The sequence below is a fragment of the Salmo salar genome, chromosome ssa19 (genome assembly GCF_905237065.1).
Source record: "Salmo salar chromosome ssa19, Ssal_v3.1, whole genome shotgun sequence".
Classification (NCBI taxonomy): domain Eukaryota; kingdom Metazoa; phylum Chordata; class Actinopteri; order Salmoniformes; family Salmonidae; genus Salmo; species Salmo salar.
This window is the reverse complement of record NC_059460.1, coordinates 10,866,544-10,888,794: the sequence shown is the minus strand read 5'-3', so window position 1 is coordinate 10,888,794 and position 22,251 is coordinate 10,866,544. Positions and strand designations below refer to the sequence as shown.

General features: G+C 43.9%; 1 protein-coding gene across 1 annotated transcript in view; it reads right to left on the bottom strand.

The window, feature by feature from the left end:
• mtrr (5-methyltetrahydrofolate-homocysteine methyltransferase reductase) overlaps positions 1-22,251 on the bottom strand; it is a 40,072-nt gene that overhangs the window by 2,547 nt on the left and 15,274 nt on the right. The window contains exons 10-13 of the mRNA XM_014157213.2: positions 21,877-21,919; positions 20,103-20,283; positions 19,912-20,030; positions 6,996-7,088 (exon numbers count right to left, since the gene is read on the bottom strand). Of these exons, the coding sequence (XP_014012688.2) occupies positions 6,996-7,088; positions 19,912-20,030; positions 20,103-20,283; positions 21,877-21,919 (436 nt within the window). The remainder of the gene's footprint in view (positions 1-6,995; positions 7,089-19,911; positions 20,031-20,102; positions 20,284-21,876; positions 21,920-22,251) is intronic.

Sequence of the window (22,251 nt, the reverse complement as noted above, 5' to 3'; positions counted from 1 at the left end):
GGATGGATTTTAGACCATTCCTCCATACAGAATCTTTCTAGATCCTTTATATCCTTCGTTCTGCGCTTATGGACTGCCCTCTTCAATTCAAATCACAGGTTTTCAATGGGGTTCATGTCCGGAGACTGAGATGGACATTGCAAAATGTGGACTTAGTGATCAATTAACAATTTCTTTGTGGATGTTGATGTGTGCCTGGGGTTATTGTCTTGCTGGAAGATCCACTTGCTGTAAAGTTTTAGCCTCCTGGCAGAAGGAAGCAGGTTTTTGGCTAAAAAAGGTCCTGGTACTTGGTAAAGTTCATTTTACAGTAGGTATGAGGTTATTTTCTGCATATGCATCCTTCTTTCAATGCTAAACCCACTACTGGTGTGCATGGCCAAAGAGTCAATTTTCATGTCATCTGAACATACAACCGGTTCCAATCCAATTTAGCAAACTCCAGGTGTTTACATTTGTTTGTTGCTCTCAACATGTTTTTTTCTGGCAACCCTATTAGCATGGAGGTGTCTAATTGTAGATCTGAAGATACGACTAAGTTCTGTAATTCTCCAACTTTGGCCATTCTAATTTACTTTGCCTCACAAAATATCTTCCTCATTGAGCGTGGGGACAAGATCCACATGGGTCCAATACCAAGAAAGTTTACCACTGTTCCATCTTTGATGACAAAGATTTTACATGCGGATTACCTTATTATATTATACCCCAGTGAAACAGGAAGCCATGGAAGGTCAACTGAGGTCAACTTAAAAAAGTAGAATGTTAATGGAGATTTAATTGTTTGTTTATATTTATAAGAATCTTTAGGGGTGCCAATGATTTTGACAACTATCTTTTTGAGAAAAAAAAGTACTTGTGATACAAAATCTCTTTCTCTGAGCAATTGTATTAGTATAAAATATAATTTCCTCCTTTTTTTAAGCATACAATATAGCTCAGTATTTGTATTTATTTTATACAGTCTTTTTTTGCTCATCTTTACCAAGGGTGCCAACAGTTTTTGGACCTGACTGTATAAGACTTTCATGAGAGACATACAGCATTGCCATTTCCAATTTCTCCCTCTCTCTCTCTCCTTACCCCTCTATTCAGTTGAATGTCAGGCAATATCATGCAACTTTAATTTCTGTTTGAAAGGTTAACATCCTGGTACCAGGGGTCCCACCCACACCCCACTGTGCCATGCTCTTCTCTTTGGCCTCAGTCAAACCCTGGTGTGTATTGACAGAGAAAACAACCCTGGTCCGGTTGTGGGACTCTGGCCCTTAATGGCCCTGAACAAGAGCCCAGTAACCCATATCTCTCAGCAGTGAAATCACAATCCATGAAGAGGGAGGGAGGGTACGAGGAGGGAACGAGAGAGGGAGGGTGGGAGGGAAAGGGAGAAAATGAGTGCAAACTGCAGGGGGTCCGAGTGTCTGGTTGCGTAACAGACTGGAGGTCAGATTGGTGTCAACCTCTAACAGAGATTTTTAAATGTTGGGGTTGATTAGGCTGATCCCAGAGCCTGTTTGCTTTTAAAAGAACATTCTGGAATTAACTTTACTCTATAAATGTCACACCGAAGATGTCAGGGTTTAGCCTAAGACCACAGGATATATTTAGCATCAAAAGGGAACACTTCATTTTTTCTATCAGTTCACATTTCAGACCCCCAGATATATTTAGCATCAAAAGGGAACACTTCATTTTTTCTATCAGTTCACATTTCAGACCCCCACTGATGGATAGTCGGGTTAGGTAATAATAATAATAATGAACATGTGAAACATTGCAGGCAGTTTTTTTTCTATGAGTAAAGTTTAATATAATGATTTTATCATGCTGCAAGAGAACATGTTTGAAATATGATTCTGACATGGGTCATTTACACAGTAAACATACAGTTTCATACATAACATGAATCCAAATGTGCCTTCCTACAGTGCAAGAAAAATCTTGCTTACGTCTTCCCGAAAATGCAGCATTTGGTTTTGATTGATACAGCTGTTTCATGCTCATTAGCACATGTTAAATCAATTCAATCTTCACAGGGGGGCCTCCATTTTGAATTACCCCAGATAGAGAGACCCACGTTGTGAACAAACCCATCAGCCCAGGATACCTGGCTGTGAGGACGTATTTAACAAAGAGATAGAGGGCAATATACGAATATACACAGATTTTTCTTTGATCTGTTCTTTCATGATTTCTGCGACCAATGCACCGTTTTGTGATCTAGTCAGAAGACAGCTTTGGTTGGTGCACTGACCTTCACATGGCCTTGTGTTGGTAGTGTTATGAGTCATTTGAGGAAAGCTTGGTAGATTTGCATTCACTGTTAAAGTAAGTTTGGTTTGAAATAAAAATGGTTTCAAGCCTTCTGAACTGGAACTGCAACTGAATCGATTTAAAGTAAGATGGCATCGACAGATACGGCAGGTCTGTTTCTAGCTCCTAAGCAACTTTGTAGTATATATTTTTTTTTGTTATTTCTCACATTATTAGCCCAAATTTTTTGTGTTATTACATACAGCCGGAAAGAACTTTTGGATATCAGAGCAGCGGTGACTCACCAGCATTACGACTTTCCCGAATTGGATCCTTGTTCGTACCCCCCAGGGCAATTTAACTTATTCCAGAGGCTGCTCCAAAACACCACCGGCAGAGAAGAGGTATTCTGAGTGGACTTCTAGTCCGACTCAGGAGGCGTGCACACCATGCACTGCTCCAGAGTATGTTACTCGCTAACATTCAGTCTCTGGATAATAAAGTAGACGAGCTCAGGGCGAGGATCTCCTTCCAGAAAGACATCAGGGAGTGTAACATACTCTGTTTCACGGAAACATGGCTCTCTCGGGATATACTGTCCCCATCTATACAGCCATCTGGATTCTCAGTACATCGCGCAGACAGGAATAAAGAACTCTCCGGGAAGAAGAAAGGCGGGGGTGTATGTTTCATGATTAACTACTCATGGTGTGATTGTAATAACAAACAGAAACTCAAATTAGACAAGGAACTAGAATACCTCACGATCAAATGCCGACCGTATTACCTCCCAAGATAATTCTCTTTGGTTATAGTCACAGTACAGAGACAAAGTGGAGTTGCAATTCAACGGTTCAGTCATGAGACGTGTGTGGCAGGGTCTACAGACAATCACGGATTAAAAAGGGAAAACCAGCCACGTCCCGGAAACTGACGTCTTGCTTCGAGACAAGCCAAACACCTTCTTTGCCCGCTTTGAGGATAACAGTGCCACCGACGCGGCCCGCTACCAAAGACTGTGGGCTCTCCTTCTCCGTGGCTGACGTGAGTAAGACATTTAAAACGTGTTAACCCTCGCAAGGTTGCCGGCCCAGACGGCATCCCTAGCCGGAACCTCAGAGCATGCGCAGACCAGCTGGCTAGAATGTTTACGGACATATTCATTCTTTCCCTATCCCAGTCTGCTGTCCCCACTTGCTTCAAGATGTCCACCATTGTTCCTGTACCCAAGAAAGTGAAGGTAACTGAACTAAATGACTATCGCACCATAGCACTTCTATCATCATGAAGTGCTTTGAGAGACTAGTCAAGGAGCATATCACCTCTACCATACCTGACAACCTAGACCCTCTTCAATTTGCTTACCACCCTCATAGATCCACAGACAATGCAATCGCCATCGCACTGCACACTGCCCTATCCCATCTGGACAAAAGGAATACCTCACTGACTATAGCTCAACATTCAACACCATAGTACCCTCCAAGCTCGGGGCCCTGGGTCTGAACCTCGCACTGTGCAACTAGGTCCTGAAGGTAGGAACCAACACCACCACTTCGCTGATCCTCAACACAGGGGCCCCACAAGGGTGGATGCTCAGCCCCCTCCTGTACTCTCTGTTCACCCACGCATGCCTCCAACTCAATCATCAAGTTTGCATATGACACAACAGTAGTAGCCCTGATTACCAGCAATGACGAGACAGCCTACAGGGAGGAGGTGAGGGCCCTAGGAGAGTGGCGCCAGGAAAATAACCTCTCACTCAACGTCAACAAAACAAAAGGAGCTGATTGTGGACTTCAGGAAACGGAGGGAGGGAGGGAGCACGCCCATATCCACATCGACGGGACCAGAGTGGAGAAGGTGGAAAGCTTCAAGTTCCTCGGCGTACACATCACTGACGATCTGAAATGGTCCACCCACACAGACAGTGTGGTGAAGAAGGCCGAAGAAATTTGGCTTGGCCCCAAAGACACACAAACCTTTACAGATGCACAATTGAGAGCAACCTGTCAAGCTGTATCACTGCCTGGTACGACAACTGCACCACCCGCAACCGCAGGGCTCTCCAGAGGGTGGTGCAGTCTGTCCAACGCATTACCGGGGGCAAATTACCTGCCCTCCAGGACACCTAAAGCACCCGATGTTACAGGAAGGCCAAAAAGATCAAAGACATCAACCACCCGAGCCACGGCCTGTTCACTCCCCTATCATCCAGAAGCCGAGGTCAGTATAGGTGCATCAAAGCGAGAACCGAGAGACTGAAAAACAGCTTCTATCTCAAGGCCATCAGACTGTTAAACGGCCATCACTAGCCGGATTCCACCCGGTTACGCAACCCTGCACCTTAGAGGCTGCTGCCCTATGTACATAGACATGGATTCACTGGTCACTTTAATAATAATGTATAAATAAGGTTTACATACCTCATATGTATATACAGTATTCTATTCTACTGTATTTTATTCAATGCCACTGACATTGCGCAATCTAATATTTATATATTTCTTAATTCAATTATTTTACTTTCAGATGTGTGTGTATTGTTGTAAATTGTTTTAGATACTACTGCACTGTTGGAGCTAGGAACATAAGCATTTCGCTACACCCGCAATAAGATCTGCTAAATACAGTTGAAGTCAGAGGTTTACATACACATAGGTTGGAGTCATTAAAACTAGTTTTTCAACCACTCAACATATTTCTTGTTAAGTCGGTTAGGACATCTACTTTGTGCATGACACAAGTAATTTTTCCAACAATTGTTTACAGACAGATTATATCACTTATAATTCACTGTATCACAATTCCAGTGGGTCAGAAGTTTACATACACTAAGTTGACTGTGCCTTTAAACAGCTTGGAAAATTCCAGAAAATGTCATGGCTTTAGAAGCTTCTGATAGTCTAATTGACATCATTTGAGTCAATTGGAGGTGTACCTGTGGATGTATTTCAAGGCCTACCTTCAAACTCAGTGCCTTTGTTTGACATCATGGGAAAATCAAAAGAAATCTGCCAAGACCTCAGAAAAAACATTGTAGACCTCCACAAGTCTGGTTCATCCTTGGGAGCAATTTCCAAACGCCTGAAGGTACCACGTTCATCTGTACAAACAATAGTTTGCAAGTATAAACACCATGGGACCATGCAGCCATCATACCGCTCAGGAAGGAGACGCGTTCTGTCTCCTAGAGATGACGTACTTTGGTGCGAAAAGTGCAAATCAATCCCAGAACAACAGCAAAGGACCTTGTGAAGATGCTGGAGGAAACAGGTACAAAAGTATCTATATCCACAGTAAAACGAGTCCTATATAGACATAACCTGAAAGGCCGCTCAGCAAGGAAGAAGCCACTGCTCCAAAACCGCTATAAAAAAGCCAGACTACAGTTTGCAACTGCACATGGGGACAAAGATCATACTTTCTGGAGAAATGTCCTTTGGTCTGATGAAACAAATATAGAACTGTTTGGCCATAATGACCATCATTATGTTTGGAGGAAAAAGGGGGAAGCTTGCAAGCCGAAAAACACCATCCATGAAGCACGGGGGTGGCAACATCATGTTGTGGGGGTGCTTTGCTGCAGGAGGGACTGGTGTACTTCACAAAATAGATGCATCATGAGGATGGAAAATTATGTGGATATACTGAAGCAACATGTCAAGACATCAGTCAGGAAGTTAAAGCTTGGTCGCAAATGGGTCTTCCAAATGGACAATGACCCCAAGCATACTTCCAACTGAAACTGAACTGAAAAAGCGTGTGCGAGCAAGGAGGCCTACAAACCTGACTCAGTTACACCAGCTCTGTCAGGAGGAAAGGGCCAAAATGTGGAAGGCTACCCGAAACGTTTGACCCACGTTAAACAATTTTAAGGCAATGCTACAAAATACTAATTGAGTGTATGTAAACTTCTGACCCACTGGGAATGTGATGAAAGAAATAAAAGCTGAAATAAATCCTTCTCTCTACTATTATTCTGACATTTCACATTCTAAAAATAAAGTGGTGATCTTAACTGACCTAAGACAGGGAATTCTTACAAGGATTAAATGTCAGGAATTGTGAAAAACTGAGTTTAAATGTAGTTGGCTAAGGTGTATGTAAACTTCCGACTTCAACTGTATATGTATGTGACCAATAACATTTTATTTGATCTAGTGTAATATCTACTGTATATCTCTCTATCGTTTGTGAGCTTTGTAATACTAGTGTAAAATATACCCTCCATCCAACGATATGCCCCATCCCAGCTAAAAGCTCCCCGTCCCTGTGTACGTACCAGTGTTGCTCAGTAGCCCATTGTTCCGAGGGTGAATTTAGTTGCCTATCCCTGCCATACAGTGTAGTTCTAGTGAGACATAATGTATCTCTGTGGTCCTATGTGGCAGCCAGACCATAATCCTGTCATATGAAGTTTAAAGTCTTGTCCTCCAAGGTCCAATCTTACCGCCTTCTCAATCACGCCACAGCCGTCAAGGACACAGAGGAAGTGACACGTTCCAGGGAACCACGCTGTCACAGAACAGCCTGACTCAGACAGTTTGTTTACATGATGATCTGCACTCTGGTTGTAGGAAAAGTCCAAGGTCACCAAGGTGGGTGCTAGACTTTGGGGATGCATGGGTGCGTCCGAAATGGGATCACACTCCTTATATAGTGCACTACTTTTGACCAGGGCCCATAGGGAATAGGGTGCCATTTGGGAAAGACCCAATGTTTGTCAGAATGACACTCACCTAAACAGGAAGTCTCGATCTCTATGGCGACAACCGAAGAACAGCCAGGTCTCACCAAACTCCGCCTCCGGGTTTTCCTCCCTCTCCTTCTCCCTGAAAGACAAAAAAGGAGAAAATAAATAAATACACAGGAGAGCTCAAAGCCCAATCAATAAAAACGCAGAGAGAGAAAACGGGACAGTCCTTGCTCACAACAGAGGTTAAATGGAGCAGTGACACTGCTGTATCTCTCTCTCTACAACACCAATAGAGTTGAGTGCCACAATTACCTAATGCATGGATGGAATGACGCAGTACAGACGGGACACGAAAAGTACACGCTAAAAAAAAGATGGATCACACTCCACAATGCATGAAAAATGAAAACAAGAACTTGTGTAGGCCGGCGTCCGTATGTGTCAGTGTTTTCCACAAGTACATAGAGTATCCAGCAAAATACAAAAAAAATTGCCAGCCAGGTGACTACATTTTCTGCCTAAGGAGCTCCATTTTGGTGTCACCTGGTACATTTAAATGGCTTGATTCCATCCAAAACACAATGAAATTATTGAATCCTTTATTGAGTTTACCTCACAGATTGGAACAATTTGTTGCAGTATTGTGTAGGAAGACATGACTTTACAATTTAAAATCACTGAAAATGTATGAATTCAGTTTATTGTTAGATGTTTTGGATATCGTCTAGGTCAAGGCCTATATGCTCAGGGCCTGGTTTCCCGATAGCGATGAAAGGTTTACTAGTGTTTAATGATGCAGCTTTCCTACAACGGTAGAAGATGCAACATCCGTTTCCCTAAACGCCACGCAGAAAGCATGTGTCGATACAGATACAGCGCTGCTCTCTGACCAGATTTCTCCATTCAAATCTTACCTTAACATTAGAATTATAACCTATAATAATGCACTCAATCACAGATTTATTTGGCACATGACTGCGCACGTTGTTAAACATCATTAAATATATTGAAGCAAAAATTACAGAGTGTAGCCTACAAATAAAACATTACATGTATTACAATATAATTGAAATACACTGCTCAAAAAAATAAAGGGAACACTTAAACAACACAATGTAACTCCAAGTCAATCACACTTCTGTGAAATCAAACTGTCCACTTAGGAAGCAACACTGATTGACAATAAATTTCACATGCTGTTGTGCAAATGGAATAGACAACAGATGGAAATTATAGGCAATTAGCAAGACACCCCCAATAAAGGAGTGGTTCTGCAGGTGGGGACCACAGACCACTTCTCAGTTCCTATGCTTCCTGGCTGATGTTTTGGTCACTTTTGAATGCTGGCGGTGCTTTCACTCTAGTGGTAGCATGAGACGGAGTCTACAACCCACACAAGTGGCTCAGGTAGTGCAGCTCATCCAGGATGGCACATCAATGCGAGCTGTGGCAAAAAGGTTTGCTGTGTCTGTCAGCGTAGTGTCCAGAGCATGGAGGCGCTACCAGGAGACAGGCCAGTACATCAGGAGACATGGAGGAGGCCGTAGGAGGGCAACAACCCAGCAGCAGGACCGCTACCTCCGCCTTTGTGCAAGGAGGAGCAGGAGAAGCACTGCCAGAGCCCTGCAAAATGACCTCCAGCAGGCCACAAATGTGCATGTGTCTGCGCAAACAGTCAGAAACAGACTCCATGAGGGTGGTATGAGGGCCCGACGTCCACAGGTGGGGGTTGTGCTTTCAGCCCAACACCGTGCAGGACGTTTGGCATTTGCCAGAGAACACCAAGATTGGCAAATTCGCCACTGGCGCCCTGTGCTCTTCACAGATGAAAGCATGTTCACACTGAGCACGTGACAGACGTGACAGAGTCTGGAGACGCCGTGGAGAACGTTCTGCTGCCTGCAACATCCTCCAGCATGACCGGTTTGGCGGTGGGTCAGTCATGGTGTGGGTTGGCATTTCTTTGGGGGGCCGCACACCCCCCCATGTGCTCGCCAGAGGTAGCCTGACTGCCATTAGGTACCGAGATGAGATCCTCAGACCCCTTGTGAGACCATATGCTGGTGCGGATGGCCCTGGGTTCCTCCTAATGCAAGACAATGCTAGACCTCATGTGGCTGGAGAGTGTCAGCAGTTCCTGCAAGAGGAAGGCATTGATGCTATGGACTGGCCCGCCCGTTCCCCAGACCTGAATCCAATTGAGCACATCTGGGATTTCATGTCTCGCTCCATCCACCAACGTCACGTTGCACCACAGACTGTCCAGGAGTTGGCGGATGCTTTAGTCCAGGTCTGGGAGGAGATCCCTCAGGAGACCATCCGCCACCTCATCAGGAGCATGCCATGCCCAGGTGTTGTAGGGAGGTCATACAGGCAGTTGGAGGCCACACACACTACTGAGCCTCATTTTGACTTGTTTTAAGGACATTACATCAAAGTTGGATCAGCCTGTAGTGTGGTTTTCCACTTTAATTTTGTGTGTGACTCCAAATCCAGACCTCCATGGGTTGATAAATTGGATTTCCATTGATTATTTTTGTGTGGTTTTGTTGTCAGCACATTCAACTATGTAAAGAAAAAAGTATTTAATAAGATTATTTCTTTCATTCAGATCTAGGATGTGTTGTTTAAGTGTTCCCTTTATTTTTTGAGCAGTATATATAGGCCTATGTAGCCTATAGGCGTACTGTATTCATATTGTTATGCAGTCATCTCGGTTTTTAATTTGATCCTTCGCTTCAAATGCAAAGACATTGGTAACTTTGTATTTGTAGTGAACTTCGTTCCCAAGTTATCGGCGGTCACAGTGAAACTAATAAACATCTTGATTATACAGTGCCTTCAGAAAGTATTCATACCCCTTGACTAATTCCACATTGTTGTGTTACAACCTGATTTCAAAATAGATTACATAGATATTTCTCAACCATCTACACACAGTACCCATAATGACAAAGTGAAAACATGTTTTTAGAAATGTTTGCAAATGTATTGAAAATTAAATACAGACACTCATTTACATCAGTATTCTCACCCAAGTGAATACATGTTAAAATTACCTTTGGCAGTGAATTCAGCTGTGAGTTGTTCTGGGTAAGTCTCTTAAGAGCTTTGTACACCTGGATTGTACAATACTTGCACATTACTCTTTTAAGAGGAAATCCTTTGGTTTACTTGTCCCGATAAGATATAATAGACATATAAGCAAGTTGCATGATTTATGAATGGCAAAGCGATCAGGGCCGGATTACCGAACGGGCAGACAGGGCACGTATCCCGGGGCTCTCGACCTCCAGGGGGCCTCCTAACCAATTGTTTTTTATTTTTTGAGTTGTGGGCCCCCTGGAAGTTGGTGTCTCAGGGACCCAAATGCAGTAGTCCAGCCGTGAAAGGGATATAGGAGATCAACTTTGTGTAGTCAGTTCGACACCTTTTATAAACTAGTCAACTTACTGTTTAGGTGTCAAAGCACAGTAAAATAGCCTACTATGTGCCATGACTTCATGTGGCTGGCTACGTGAAGAAATGAATGTGCCAGAAAACAACAATAATTAGGCTAAGTTGTGGATTACGACTCATCGTTACCACTTACATTACATGGGACATTGACGAGCATCATGCTTTCTCCCTCTTCCGTGTACATTTTTTGGACTGCAGCAGACTGTTTCCCTATCATCGCTCGCTTTGTGACTGACAGGCAGCCTTTCCTATCAATAGATCGCTAGAAGATGCATATCGTTCATTCTAGCGGGAGAGGGCACTATGGACTAGCGAATTTAAACTTTTAAATAAAAGGAAGGCTAGCTAATATGAGGTGGAAAAAATAACAGTCTGAAAATGATTGCAACCATCTGATTAGCCGACGGCCGGCGTGAATGGAAAAAACTGATGTGTGTGTGTTTAAATCTCCCCCCCTGCACGTAAGCCCCGCTTCTATAAAAGTGATTACTCCTGCGGCCAACGAGTCTGGCAGGGCTTCCAGAATCCTTTGCACCGAGTTGGCACAAAGACACAAAACACTGAGGCGGTGTGATACTATCTACACTGCACACCTGCTGGGCACACACACACACAAACCTTTACTAACGCATCAGTCATCTGGCCATCTAAAAAGGTCAAGCGTCATCACCATCCCCCATCTAGGCAGAGAGAGGTGACAAGAGAACAACATTCAGAAAGAACTAGAGAAGAAAAGCTGGAAGAAGGATGGATGGAGTTCTTTGTGGAGAGCTGCAGTAGTCAGAGGCCCTCAAGGATAAGATGTTACTTCCTGGGTTTAACACCTAACCCATTCACATCCACAGAATGAGTCATTATGAGGGGGACTGACTGACGTCACATTTCCCATTTCCTAAAGCGTTGTGAATTGAAACTCGCTACGGATGACAATGACAATGTTTTGTAGGAAAAGGACTGGTAATTCACAAGCAAAGTACAGTCGATAGCTTTTCACAAGACCCCTGGATATGACATAGGCCTTTTCTCTGTCATAGAATTCGGACTCCTGAGTCTGGTTCAAGAGGGAATTTTCACATTGTGCCGATGGCGCCGACAGAGATGGTCGCTTCGCGTTCTTAGGAAACTACGCAGTATTTTGTTTTATGTATTATTTCTTATATTGTTATCTTAAATCTTAAGTCTTATTACATACAGCCGCGAAGCACTACTGGATATAAGAGCAACGTCAGCTTACCAACATTACGACCAGGAATACAACTTTCCCGAAGCGGATCCTCTGTTTGGACCACCACCCAGGACAATGGATCGGATCCCAGTAGGAGACCCAAAACAACGGCGCCGCAGAAGGGGCAGATGGAGCGGGCTTCTGGGAAGGCTCCGTAGACGGGCACATCGCTCACCGCTCCCGAGTATACTACTCGCCAATGTCCAGTCTCTTGACAACAAGGTAGACAGAATTCGAGCAAGGGTTGCCTTCCAGAGAGACATCAGAGATTGTGACATTCTCTGTTTCACGGAAACATGGCTCACTCGGGATACGTTATCAGAGTCGGTACAGCCACCCGGTTTCTTCACGCATCGCGCCGACAGAAACAAACATCTCTCCGGTAAGAAGGGCGGGGGTGTATGCCTTATGATGAACGAGTCGTGGTGTGATCATAACATACAGGAACTCAAGTCCTTTTGTTCACCTGACCTAGAATTCCTTACAATCAATTGCCGACCGCATTATCTACCATAAGAATTCTCTTCGATTAGAACCACAGCCGTGTATATCCCCCCCAAGCAGACACCTCGACGGCCCTGAAAGAACTTCATTGGACTCTATGTAAACTGGAAATCACATATCCTGAGGCTGCATTTATTGTAGCTGGGGATTTTAACAAAGCTAATCTGAAAGCAAGGCTCCCTAAATTTTATCAGCATATCAAATGCGCAACCCGGGCTGGCCACATTCTGGATCATTGCTACTCTAACTTCTGCGACGCATACAAAGCCCTCTCTTGCCCTCCTTTCGACAAATCTGACCACGACTCCATTTTGTTGCTCCCAGCCTATAGACAGGCACTAAAACAGGAAACGCCCGTGCTCAGGTCTGCTCAACGCTGATCGACCAAATCTGATTCCACGCTTCAAGATTGCTTCGATCACGTGGACTGGGATATGTTCCGGATGGCCTCAGACAACAACATTGATGTATATGCTGATTCGGTGAGCGAGTTTATTAGCAAGTGCATCGGTGATGTTGTACCCACGGTGACTATTAAAACCTTCCCCAACCAGAAACCGTGGATTGATGGCAGCATTCGCGCAAAACTGAAAGCACGAACCACCGCTTTAAATCATGGCAAGGCGACCGGAAACATGACCGAATACAAACAGTGTAGCTATTCCCTCTGCAAGGCAATCCAACAATCTAAGCGTCAGTATAGAGACAAAGTAGAGTCGCAATTCAACGGCTCAGACATGAGACGTATGTGGCAGGGTCTACAGTCAAATCACGGATTACAAAAAGAAAACCAGCCCCGTCGTAGACACAGATGTCTTGCTCCCAGAGAAACTAAACAACTTCTTTGCTCGCTTTGAGGACAATACAGTGCCACGGCCCGCTACCAAAACCTGCGGGCTCTCCTTCACCGCAGCCAACGTGAGTACAACATTTAAACGTGTTAACCCTCGCAAGGCTGCCGGCCCAGACGGCATCCCTAGCCACGTCCTCAGAGCATGCGCAGACCAGGTGTGGTGTGTTTACGGACATTCAATCAATCCCTATCCCAGTCTTCTGTTCCCACATGCTTCAAGAGGGCCACCATTGTCCCTGTTCCCAAGAAAGCTAAGGTAACTGAGCTTAACGACTATCGCCCCGTAACACTCACTTCCGTCATCATGAAGTGCTTTGAGAGACTAGTCAAGGATCATATCACCTCCACTCTACCAGACACCCGAGACCCACTCCAATTTGCTTACCTTCCCTATAAGTCCACAGACGACGCAATCGCAATCACACTGCCCTAACCCATCTGGACAAGAGGAATACCTATGTAAAAATGCTGTTCATTGACTACAGCTCAGCAATTAACGCCATAGTACCCTCCAAACACGTCATTAAGCTCGACCCTGGGTCTCAACCCCGCCCTGTGCAACTGGGTCCTGGACTTTGACGGGACGTCCCCAGGTGGTGAAGGTAGGAAACAACATCTCCACCCCGCTGATCCTCAACACTGGGGCCCGACAAGGGTGCGTTCTCAGCACTCTCCTGTACTCCCTGTTCACCCATGACTACGTGGCCATGCACGCCTCCAACTCAATCATTAAGTTTGCAGACGACACTACAGTGGTAGGCTTGATTACCAACAATGACGAGACAGCCTACAGGGAGGAGGTGAGGGCCCTCTGAGTGTGGTGTCAGGAAAATAACCTCACACTCAACGTCAACAAAAGGAGATGATCGTGGATTCAGGAAACAGCAGAGGGAGCACCCCCCCTATCCACATCGACGGGACAGTAGTGGAGAAGGTGGAAAGTTAAGTTCCTTGGCGAACACATCACGGACAAACTGAAATGGTCCACCCACACAGACAGCATGGTGAAGAAGGTGCAACAGCGCCTCTTCAACCTTAGGAGGCTGAAGAAATTTGTCTTGTCACCAAAAACTTTTACGATGCACAATTGAGAGCATCCTGTCGGGCTGTATCACCGCCTGGTACAGCAACTGCTCCGCCCACAACCGCAAGGCTCTCCAGAGGGTAGTGAGGTCTGCACAACGCATCACCGGGGGCAAACTACCTGCCCTCCAGGACACCTACACCACCCGATGTCACAGGAAGGTCAAAAAGATCATCAAGGACAACAACCACCCAAGCAAGCCACTGCCTGTTCACCCCGCTATCATCCAGAAAGTGAGGTCAGTACAAGTGCATTAAAGCTGGGACCGAGAGACTGAAAAACAGCTTCTCAAGGCCATCAGACTGTTAAACAGCCATCACTAACATTGAGTGGCTGCTGCCAACATACTGACTCAAATCTCAAGCCACTTTAATAATTAAAAATTGGATGTAATACATGTATCACAAGTCACTTTAAACAATGCCACTTTATATAATGCATACATACCCTACATTCTTCATCTCATATGTATATACTGTACTCTATACCATCTACTGAATCTTGCCTATGCCGCACGGCCATCGCTCATCCATATATTTATATGTACATATTCTTATTCATTCCTTTACACTTGTGTGTATAAGGTAGTTGTTGTGATTGTTAGATTACTTGTTAGATATTACTGCACGGTCGGAACTGGAAGCACAAACATTTCGCTACACTCGCATTAACATCTGCTAACCATGTGTATGTAACCAATAAAATTTGATTTGATTTAGAGATGTGGAGAACCTCGACTGGACAAGGTTTCTGAATGCTCCGATTCTGAGCATTCCAATAAGTCTCATGAAGCCTCCCTTGGGTAAGCAGACCAAACAAGTGACATCATCCCATATTGTCAATCTGCAATTTCTGAGTAAAAGTCAGTAAACTAATTTAACTGGGCTCGTCTTCTCTTCCCTCTAGGCCTCGCCTCACTCACCCTTCCCCACAAGGAGCAAAATCAATAGGAAAAACATGGCTTCCAATTCGATCACATCTCTGCCCAGAACACAGGCCCCGAGGGAAGCAGCATCACAATATTACAGCCAGATACTCCATTTTGGTTCCAAGGCAGTTGCCTCTCAGATGAACAGGAAGCAGGGGAAACTGTGATTCAGCAGGAGCAAGGTCTCCTCTGCCCTTTTTCATGTTCAATGGGGTTTGATGCTCTGCGTAAGAAGGCGTTGTGAGAGATTTACGAGACTGTAATAAAATGTGCCTGTACGCGATGATTCCAGGAAGTGCCACTGAGCTATGATTACTGATGTTTAACATGCCCTATTTTGAATGCATTCAGCTGAATATGGCAAACCTATGGAGAGCAGTTTACAATAACAAAAACTCTACCTGTCATCTGATGAACAACCTCAATTAATAATGTCAATCAGACCTCTTGTTGCACTGATGAATGAAAACAGCATGCTACCCTGACTGTTTAAGATGTGTAACAACCCAGCCTGATCCTCAGGTAAGGTCATCCTGCTCCATTACTCATCCTTAAGCTCAGACATGGCTAATCAATATCAGACAGCCAGAGGTCTACAGATCCCACTGAGACAGTTATGACCCTTCAACCGCTCCCTCTCTCTTTTGCTTCCGTTGTTACAAAGTGGCACAAAGTACTTTTCAAAACCTCCATTGACTGACAGAAGCAGACAGAATGAGGGAAGGGGGAGGGGAGAGGGAGCGACGGAGAAAAGAGGAAGAATTGAAGGATCCCCATGCTGTTTTTGTTGCTTAAAAGGAGGCACCTTCAGGTTTTGTTGGTGATAAAGCATCCTGCTGTCAAAATGAACGTTGTTATCTCTTATCAAAGCACAGCATCTGGGGTAAACGCCTTGTTTGGAATCTTAATTCGGGTACTGTACAAAGCTTTCCTCGTGACAGGTTTTACAATCTGCCAGAACTATGGCAGGGGACATAGAGGTGAAGAAGGAGAAAGAGTGAAGGAGAGAGAGCAGAGAAAGACAAGCAGACTACTAGAGAAAGAGAGCGAGACAGGCAGAGGGGGGTGGGGGCATGAAGAGGGAGAGAAAATAAAAAAGAGAGAGAAGAGAGACAGGTACACTGATACATCGGTTTGCCCCAGCGTCTTCCTCGCCTTCCAGCAGTGAAAAGCTTTATATAGAGAAAAGGACTGTCTATGGAGGAGCACAAAGGAGAGAAAAGCGCTGTCAGACTGCACTTAAGAGGCGAGAAGCCGCCTTTCTACAGCAAACCATCAGGGCTTACTTAAGGTTGCTATGTACCATCACTACCATGTATGTTACTGATTGGTGTTATTGTAGACATTAAACATTTTCAGAATGCTATAGAGTGGAATGTCCCAGTTATAACAATCAGGGTTGAAAGAAGGTTCATCATGCAACTTGATAGCTATGTAATCTGAAAAACCTTTCACATGTAAGAGGATGCTTAATGTAAGATTCCTTGGGCATATGAACAGATCCCACTGATGGCTTGCCTCTGAAGTTAAGCAGGATTGGTCCTGGTCGGTCCATGGATGAGAGACCAGATACTGCTGGAAATGGTGTTGGAGGGCCAGTAGAAGACACTCTTTCCTCCGGTCTAAAAAAGATCCCAATGCCCCAGGGCAGTGATTGGGGACATTGCCCTGTGTAGGGTGCCGTCTTCCAGTCGGAAAGTTAAACGGAATGGATGTCCTGACTCTCTGTGGTCACTAAGGATCCCATGGCACTTATCGTAAGAGTAGGGGTGTTAACCTTGGTGTCCTGGCTAAATTCCCTATCTGTTCCTCATACCATCATAGCCACCTAATCATCCCCAACTTCCAAATTGGCTCATTCATCCTCCCTCCTCTCCCCTGTAACTATTCACCAGGTCATTGCTGTTAATGAGAATGTGTTCAGTCCACTTACCTGGTACAATAAGGGTTCAATAAATAAACAATGACATTCCATACAAAACCAACATTGAATTTGCAGTCCCATACTACACTAAAGAAGCCTACTAACAAAAATAGAGAAACACACACTGGAGAGCATCTTTTCTCCAGATGGGACATTGCTAGTTTCTTCTTGGTCAAGGCTAAAGCCTGGGATGTGCCAAGAAACAATGATTTCTTTAGTTGGTGACAAGAAAATGGAAAAGCTTTAACGTGAACTAATGCACTGAACAGCAGGAAGTGATGTCACTGAACGTTGTACGAGAGAACACTCCCTATCACGACCTTGACATTTGGGGTAGTCGGACTAGCAACATTAAAGTCATTCATCAACCACACACACGTTGGCGTAGTTGGCGGGTGGCATGTGACCATGTCATGGTAGGTGTTAGACATTCATCAGTCCTGTGGAGATGGTGTCCTACAGGTGCAGACAACAGACAGCTCTCCCCACTGAGAAACATCAGTTACCTTCTAGATCATTCATCACAATGCAGTCCCAACACAAACACACCAGCCATTAACCACCAACACAGGGTCACCTTAATACACCCACACACACATGATTAACCACCAAACAGCATCACCTCAGCATACTGGCACACACGCACACACATACACACCAGTGAATACCAAACAGTGTCACGTCGGAAGACATCAGAAAAACAAGACAACTGGAGCTGACTGGTAAACAGCTGGGTTGTCAGGAGCTGTCAAGTCACTGTCTGAATCATTGAGGTATAAAAGAACAGTCTGGATGAAACATTCAGGCCAGCAAAGTGTTTCAATATGGAAACAACTTTATTCGTACTGTCACAATGACGAGTGATACTGGGTATTCTAGGTGGATAAAAAGAATCAGACCGGACATAACTTTATTTAGACAGAGTCATAATAACATGGTGTAAGATGTTAGTAGGATGTTGGTGTAAGTAGGTCTATGGGGGTCATGACATTTTGTCAGCCGGTTATTGTCATGCAAAACACTGCCGGTCTCATTGTAATTGACCCCTAATTAACATTAACACACACAAGCCGCAGAGGTGTGCCTTTGGAACATCGACATTTCAAAAAGTTGAATAAATCAATTTAATATACACCATCGCAATAAATCTATTATTTATTTTAGGCAGGTCTAAAAAAGCTGTAGGCTTGTTCATTTAGCAGACAAGATATGCTTAGAAGTCCCGTGCCATTATATGATTTTATAGTAAGACGATGACAATTGAACTGAATAAAATAGAAATTATATTTTTCCCATTCCGGAGCGAGTGCAAATATAAAGTGGCTATGTTGAGTGTAAAAGTGACCATTTGAAACAGGTCTAAATACGCTAGATTAATTTGGAAAACCTAGTGAAATCTGTTTGGGAACATCAATAGTAACATGTATTCACAACTAAACCTATTTCATTAAACTGTTGACAGCCCCTCTTTCTGCATAAAGGAGAGAGAGGAGATGGAAACACATGGTGGTGAGATATTATGTAGCTAAAAGGTCATGTGTCAGCCTATTAATTATGAAAATATATTTTAAAAATCCCCTATTACTAGGCTATTCAAAATCAAATACACTAAGTATGTTTTGAATGAATCATCACCTTAGAAAGCCCTGCCCATTTCATTGTGTTAGGCTTTGAAACAACATCCACAACGACCATGTTTTACACTCAGTTTCAACCTGTTGTTGAACTTCTTTCTTCAACTTGATCAATCACAGTGAGGTGAGTTTTAAAAGGACGATACTGTTTTGATGATAAGTGTTTGATGTGATTTTCCATTGCATTGCTGTCAGAGGGGTTCGATGGACAACAGAGCACTGAGTACCAGGCCATTAGGACCTGATGGTCGTTAGTGAGTTGGGTACTAACAACGCATGTCCAGAGTGCATACTAGGAGGTTACCGTGACTCAATGATCATGTGGAATTTTACTGCAGTGACTGCCGGTGTGGCGGTAATACAGTCACGGCAACAGCCCTAGGTGTAAGATGATTTTAGTAGGCTTTTGGTGATGTCAGTAAGCTTAGCTACCCCAAATGACTCACAAAGTTAATCTTGTCAAATTACACCAAGCAGCACCTTTTACAAGCCATTATTTATGTATTCCATCATTGTTAACAGCTGGTCTTTTACAAGGCACACGCGTGTGCGAACACACACACACACACAGGTCAATATTGCTTTTACACCTCCACAGTAATCACCAGCTATGATTTACATTAATGACACACAGACGGTCTACTGGTCTCTTTACATTCAAATCAATACGTCTCCATCGGCCAGTTTGACCCATAACTAACCCATAACTGTTCATTAGAGTCATAAACACCAGACAGACAGACTGCAGCTCTGGAATGGCTTGACTTATTACCTCAGTGGGATGTTGCCCTTAGGCACAGATCTAGGATCAGTTTACCTTCTCCAAATCCTGACCTTAACCTTTAGGGGTAGAATGCAAAGCTGACCTTCGATCAGCATTTAGAGGCCAGGCAATTTCCTCCTACAGGTAGTTTAAGTGAAGTAGAAGTGAAGTAGAAGTGTTAAATCACAGCCATGTCTGCAATATTACTACCATGTACACTCTCTTTCCAAGACATATTGGAAAGAGAGTGTTGTGAATCTTTGATGGGATCTATTGTAAATTATTATGGAGATTAATGCAAAAACTTGATTAACTACCACTCGACATCACAGTTAACACTTGATTTGGTGACACACTCATCAAAGCTGAAACACTTCCTGTTGCGTCATGGTTGTTATAGCAACCTGGTGATTAACATATTTATGTTCTTGACCAGTGCACACTCAGAGAGTAAGCTTCACAATAAGTTTGTCGTCATAACATAAACAACACACCAGTTCCACTAATCAGACAAACAAGCATCACTTATAACAGAATAGTAGCCTGGGAGGGTTAGTATGAATCCTCCATCTTTGAGGGCTGTACCTTTGTTGTAGGAAACCAATGAAGGGCGCGACGCCGGTGCCTGGGCCAATCATGATGAGGGGTTTTGAGAGGTCAGTGGGCAGGCGGAAGGAGCAGTTCTCACGCAGACTCACATGGACCTGGGGTCAAACGTAAAAAAGTGTTACGGCATGTCACACGTGCACACACACACAGGTTACTCCTCTACTCACCTTAGGGAGGGCTGGGGTGCTGGAGGGCTGAGCCTTCCTAGGGTGCAACAGAATGGGGTTGACGAGGTCAGAGAGCCAACCAGTACACAGGCCCTGCCTCCCCGTGGGTCTCCAAGTGCATGCTGGAAACTCTATGACGTTGAACACAAACTGCAGCCGACCTGGGTGTCTCATACTGGAGCTGGAGGAGAGAGGGGGGGAAAGGGGAGAGAACGGAAGGCAAAGTGAGAGGGGTTATAGCAAGGCGAGTGTGATTTATTTTAGAATGCATTGTTTTGAATTATAATGACCCAACCGAAGCCGGGCGGGTTGTCCGCTTTGACGCCTCGCTCAATTAGAACGTGTCTCTATTTTTGCATTTTATCACTGGCACACAAAACTATAAAAATGTCATTATTCATTTTTTCCCAAGCTCATTTAAATTGGAAGATGTAGCTTAAGGGTTGAGGCTTTACCATACATGCTAAATTAGACCAATTCATCCACTTACATAAACATCGCTAGCAGCAAAGATGATTGGAAATATCCTGCTAGCATACAGTTACTGCTCTGCCTGCCCTTTCCACCCGCCTGGCTCCGCTTGCTTCGCCCGCCCCCTTTTGGTGAGTCTTTCACTTTCGTGTACAATCTTGTTGTAACAAAGTGAAAATGTATTTGCCCCCTTTCTGATTTACTCTATTTTTGCATATTTCGCAAAAATTTGGAAATTTTTCACAGCAACTATAAGTGCATTTTAGTAATTTAGCAGACGCTGTGGCTGACTGTATACCATAGCAAGGAAGTAAGAGTCCTGCTGGTGCACCACTCATTAGGCTATGGAAATAAGTGTGAAAGTTAATGTGATACATCATTAGATACTGTAGATGTGCTACAATAGGTAGATGAAATAGGGGATGCTATACTCTACATTGCACAGAGTAAAAAAGCCTTTGGTTCTCATCCACAAACACTAACTGTACCCTCTCTCTTTCTGTAATATTCACCTCTTTCTCCTTATTTCACATTTTGATTTCTCTTCCTCCCTCTATCTTTCTTCCCCCTCTCTGATTTTCAGTCTTCCCATTCTGCAGGTCTCTGGGGACCTCTATTGACCACAGCATCAATGATGCAGCCTCCTAATGCTCCAGCTGCATTTGCTCGACTACAGTCCTCCCACCAAAGCACGCACACACCGTAAAAACAAAACAAAACAAAAAACACACAGCTTCAGACACACACACACACTAATGAGCATAAGAAACCAGTGTTGACATGTTTAAAATGGCACTAATGGACAGTAATGTAAGTGATAATGTAACGGTTTCCCACTCTCATTTGTTATGTGTTAGTTTTTAATCTGAATACTTGTTAGTCTCGTGGCAAGGAAACAAAACACAAAGCCGATTTAACTTCCGATTTAACAGCCCTAATGTTGGAAAAGAAAACATCATCATGTTGTCATCCAGAGTCACATTTATTTATTTTCCAAGCTATAGCACATCATATTTTACATATAGCAGGTTTGTAAAAGACCAAAGAGTCTACTTCGTGTTTTTATATTGCAATACGGGCATCGTCGCGGTCATAGGATAAACATTCTGCTATTGACCTGAACCTCTACTGTGAACATTGGTTTGCCTTCACAACAGACCAACATCCACATGACTACAGTCAGTGTGCATTCACCCATTTTAGGTTTTTTGATTTGGGTCACAAAATGAAGAAGCAAAGTATGTGCCTGGGTTAAACATTAGGAAAACTATGAAACACTGTCGGAACTAGGAGACAAGCTTACCTTGCCGCTGAGTACGGTCTTGGTTGCAGTTTAGGCAAATGTTCTGAAAGAAAAAGGAAAACAATTGGTGGAAGCATATTCCCTCTGATGTTTCCTTCATATCACTATCCCTGTCTGATGTTTCCTTCATATCACTATCCCTGTCTGATGTTTCCTTCATATCACTATCCCTGTCTGATGTTTCCTTCATATCACTATCCCTGTCTGATGTTTCCATCTATATCCCTATCCCCTGTCTGATGTTTCCTTCATATCACTATCCCTGTCTGATGTTTCCATCTATATCCCTATCCCCTGTCTGATGTTTCCTTCATATCACTATCCCTGTCTGATGTTTCCTTCATATCACTATCCCTGTCTGATGTTTCCTTCATA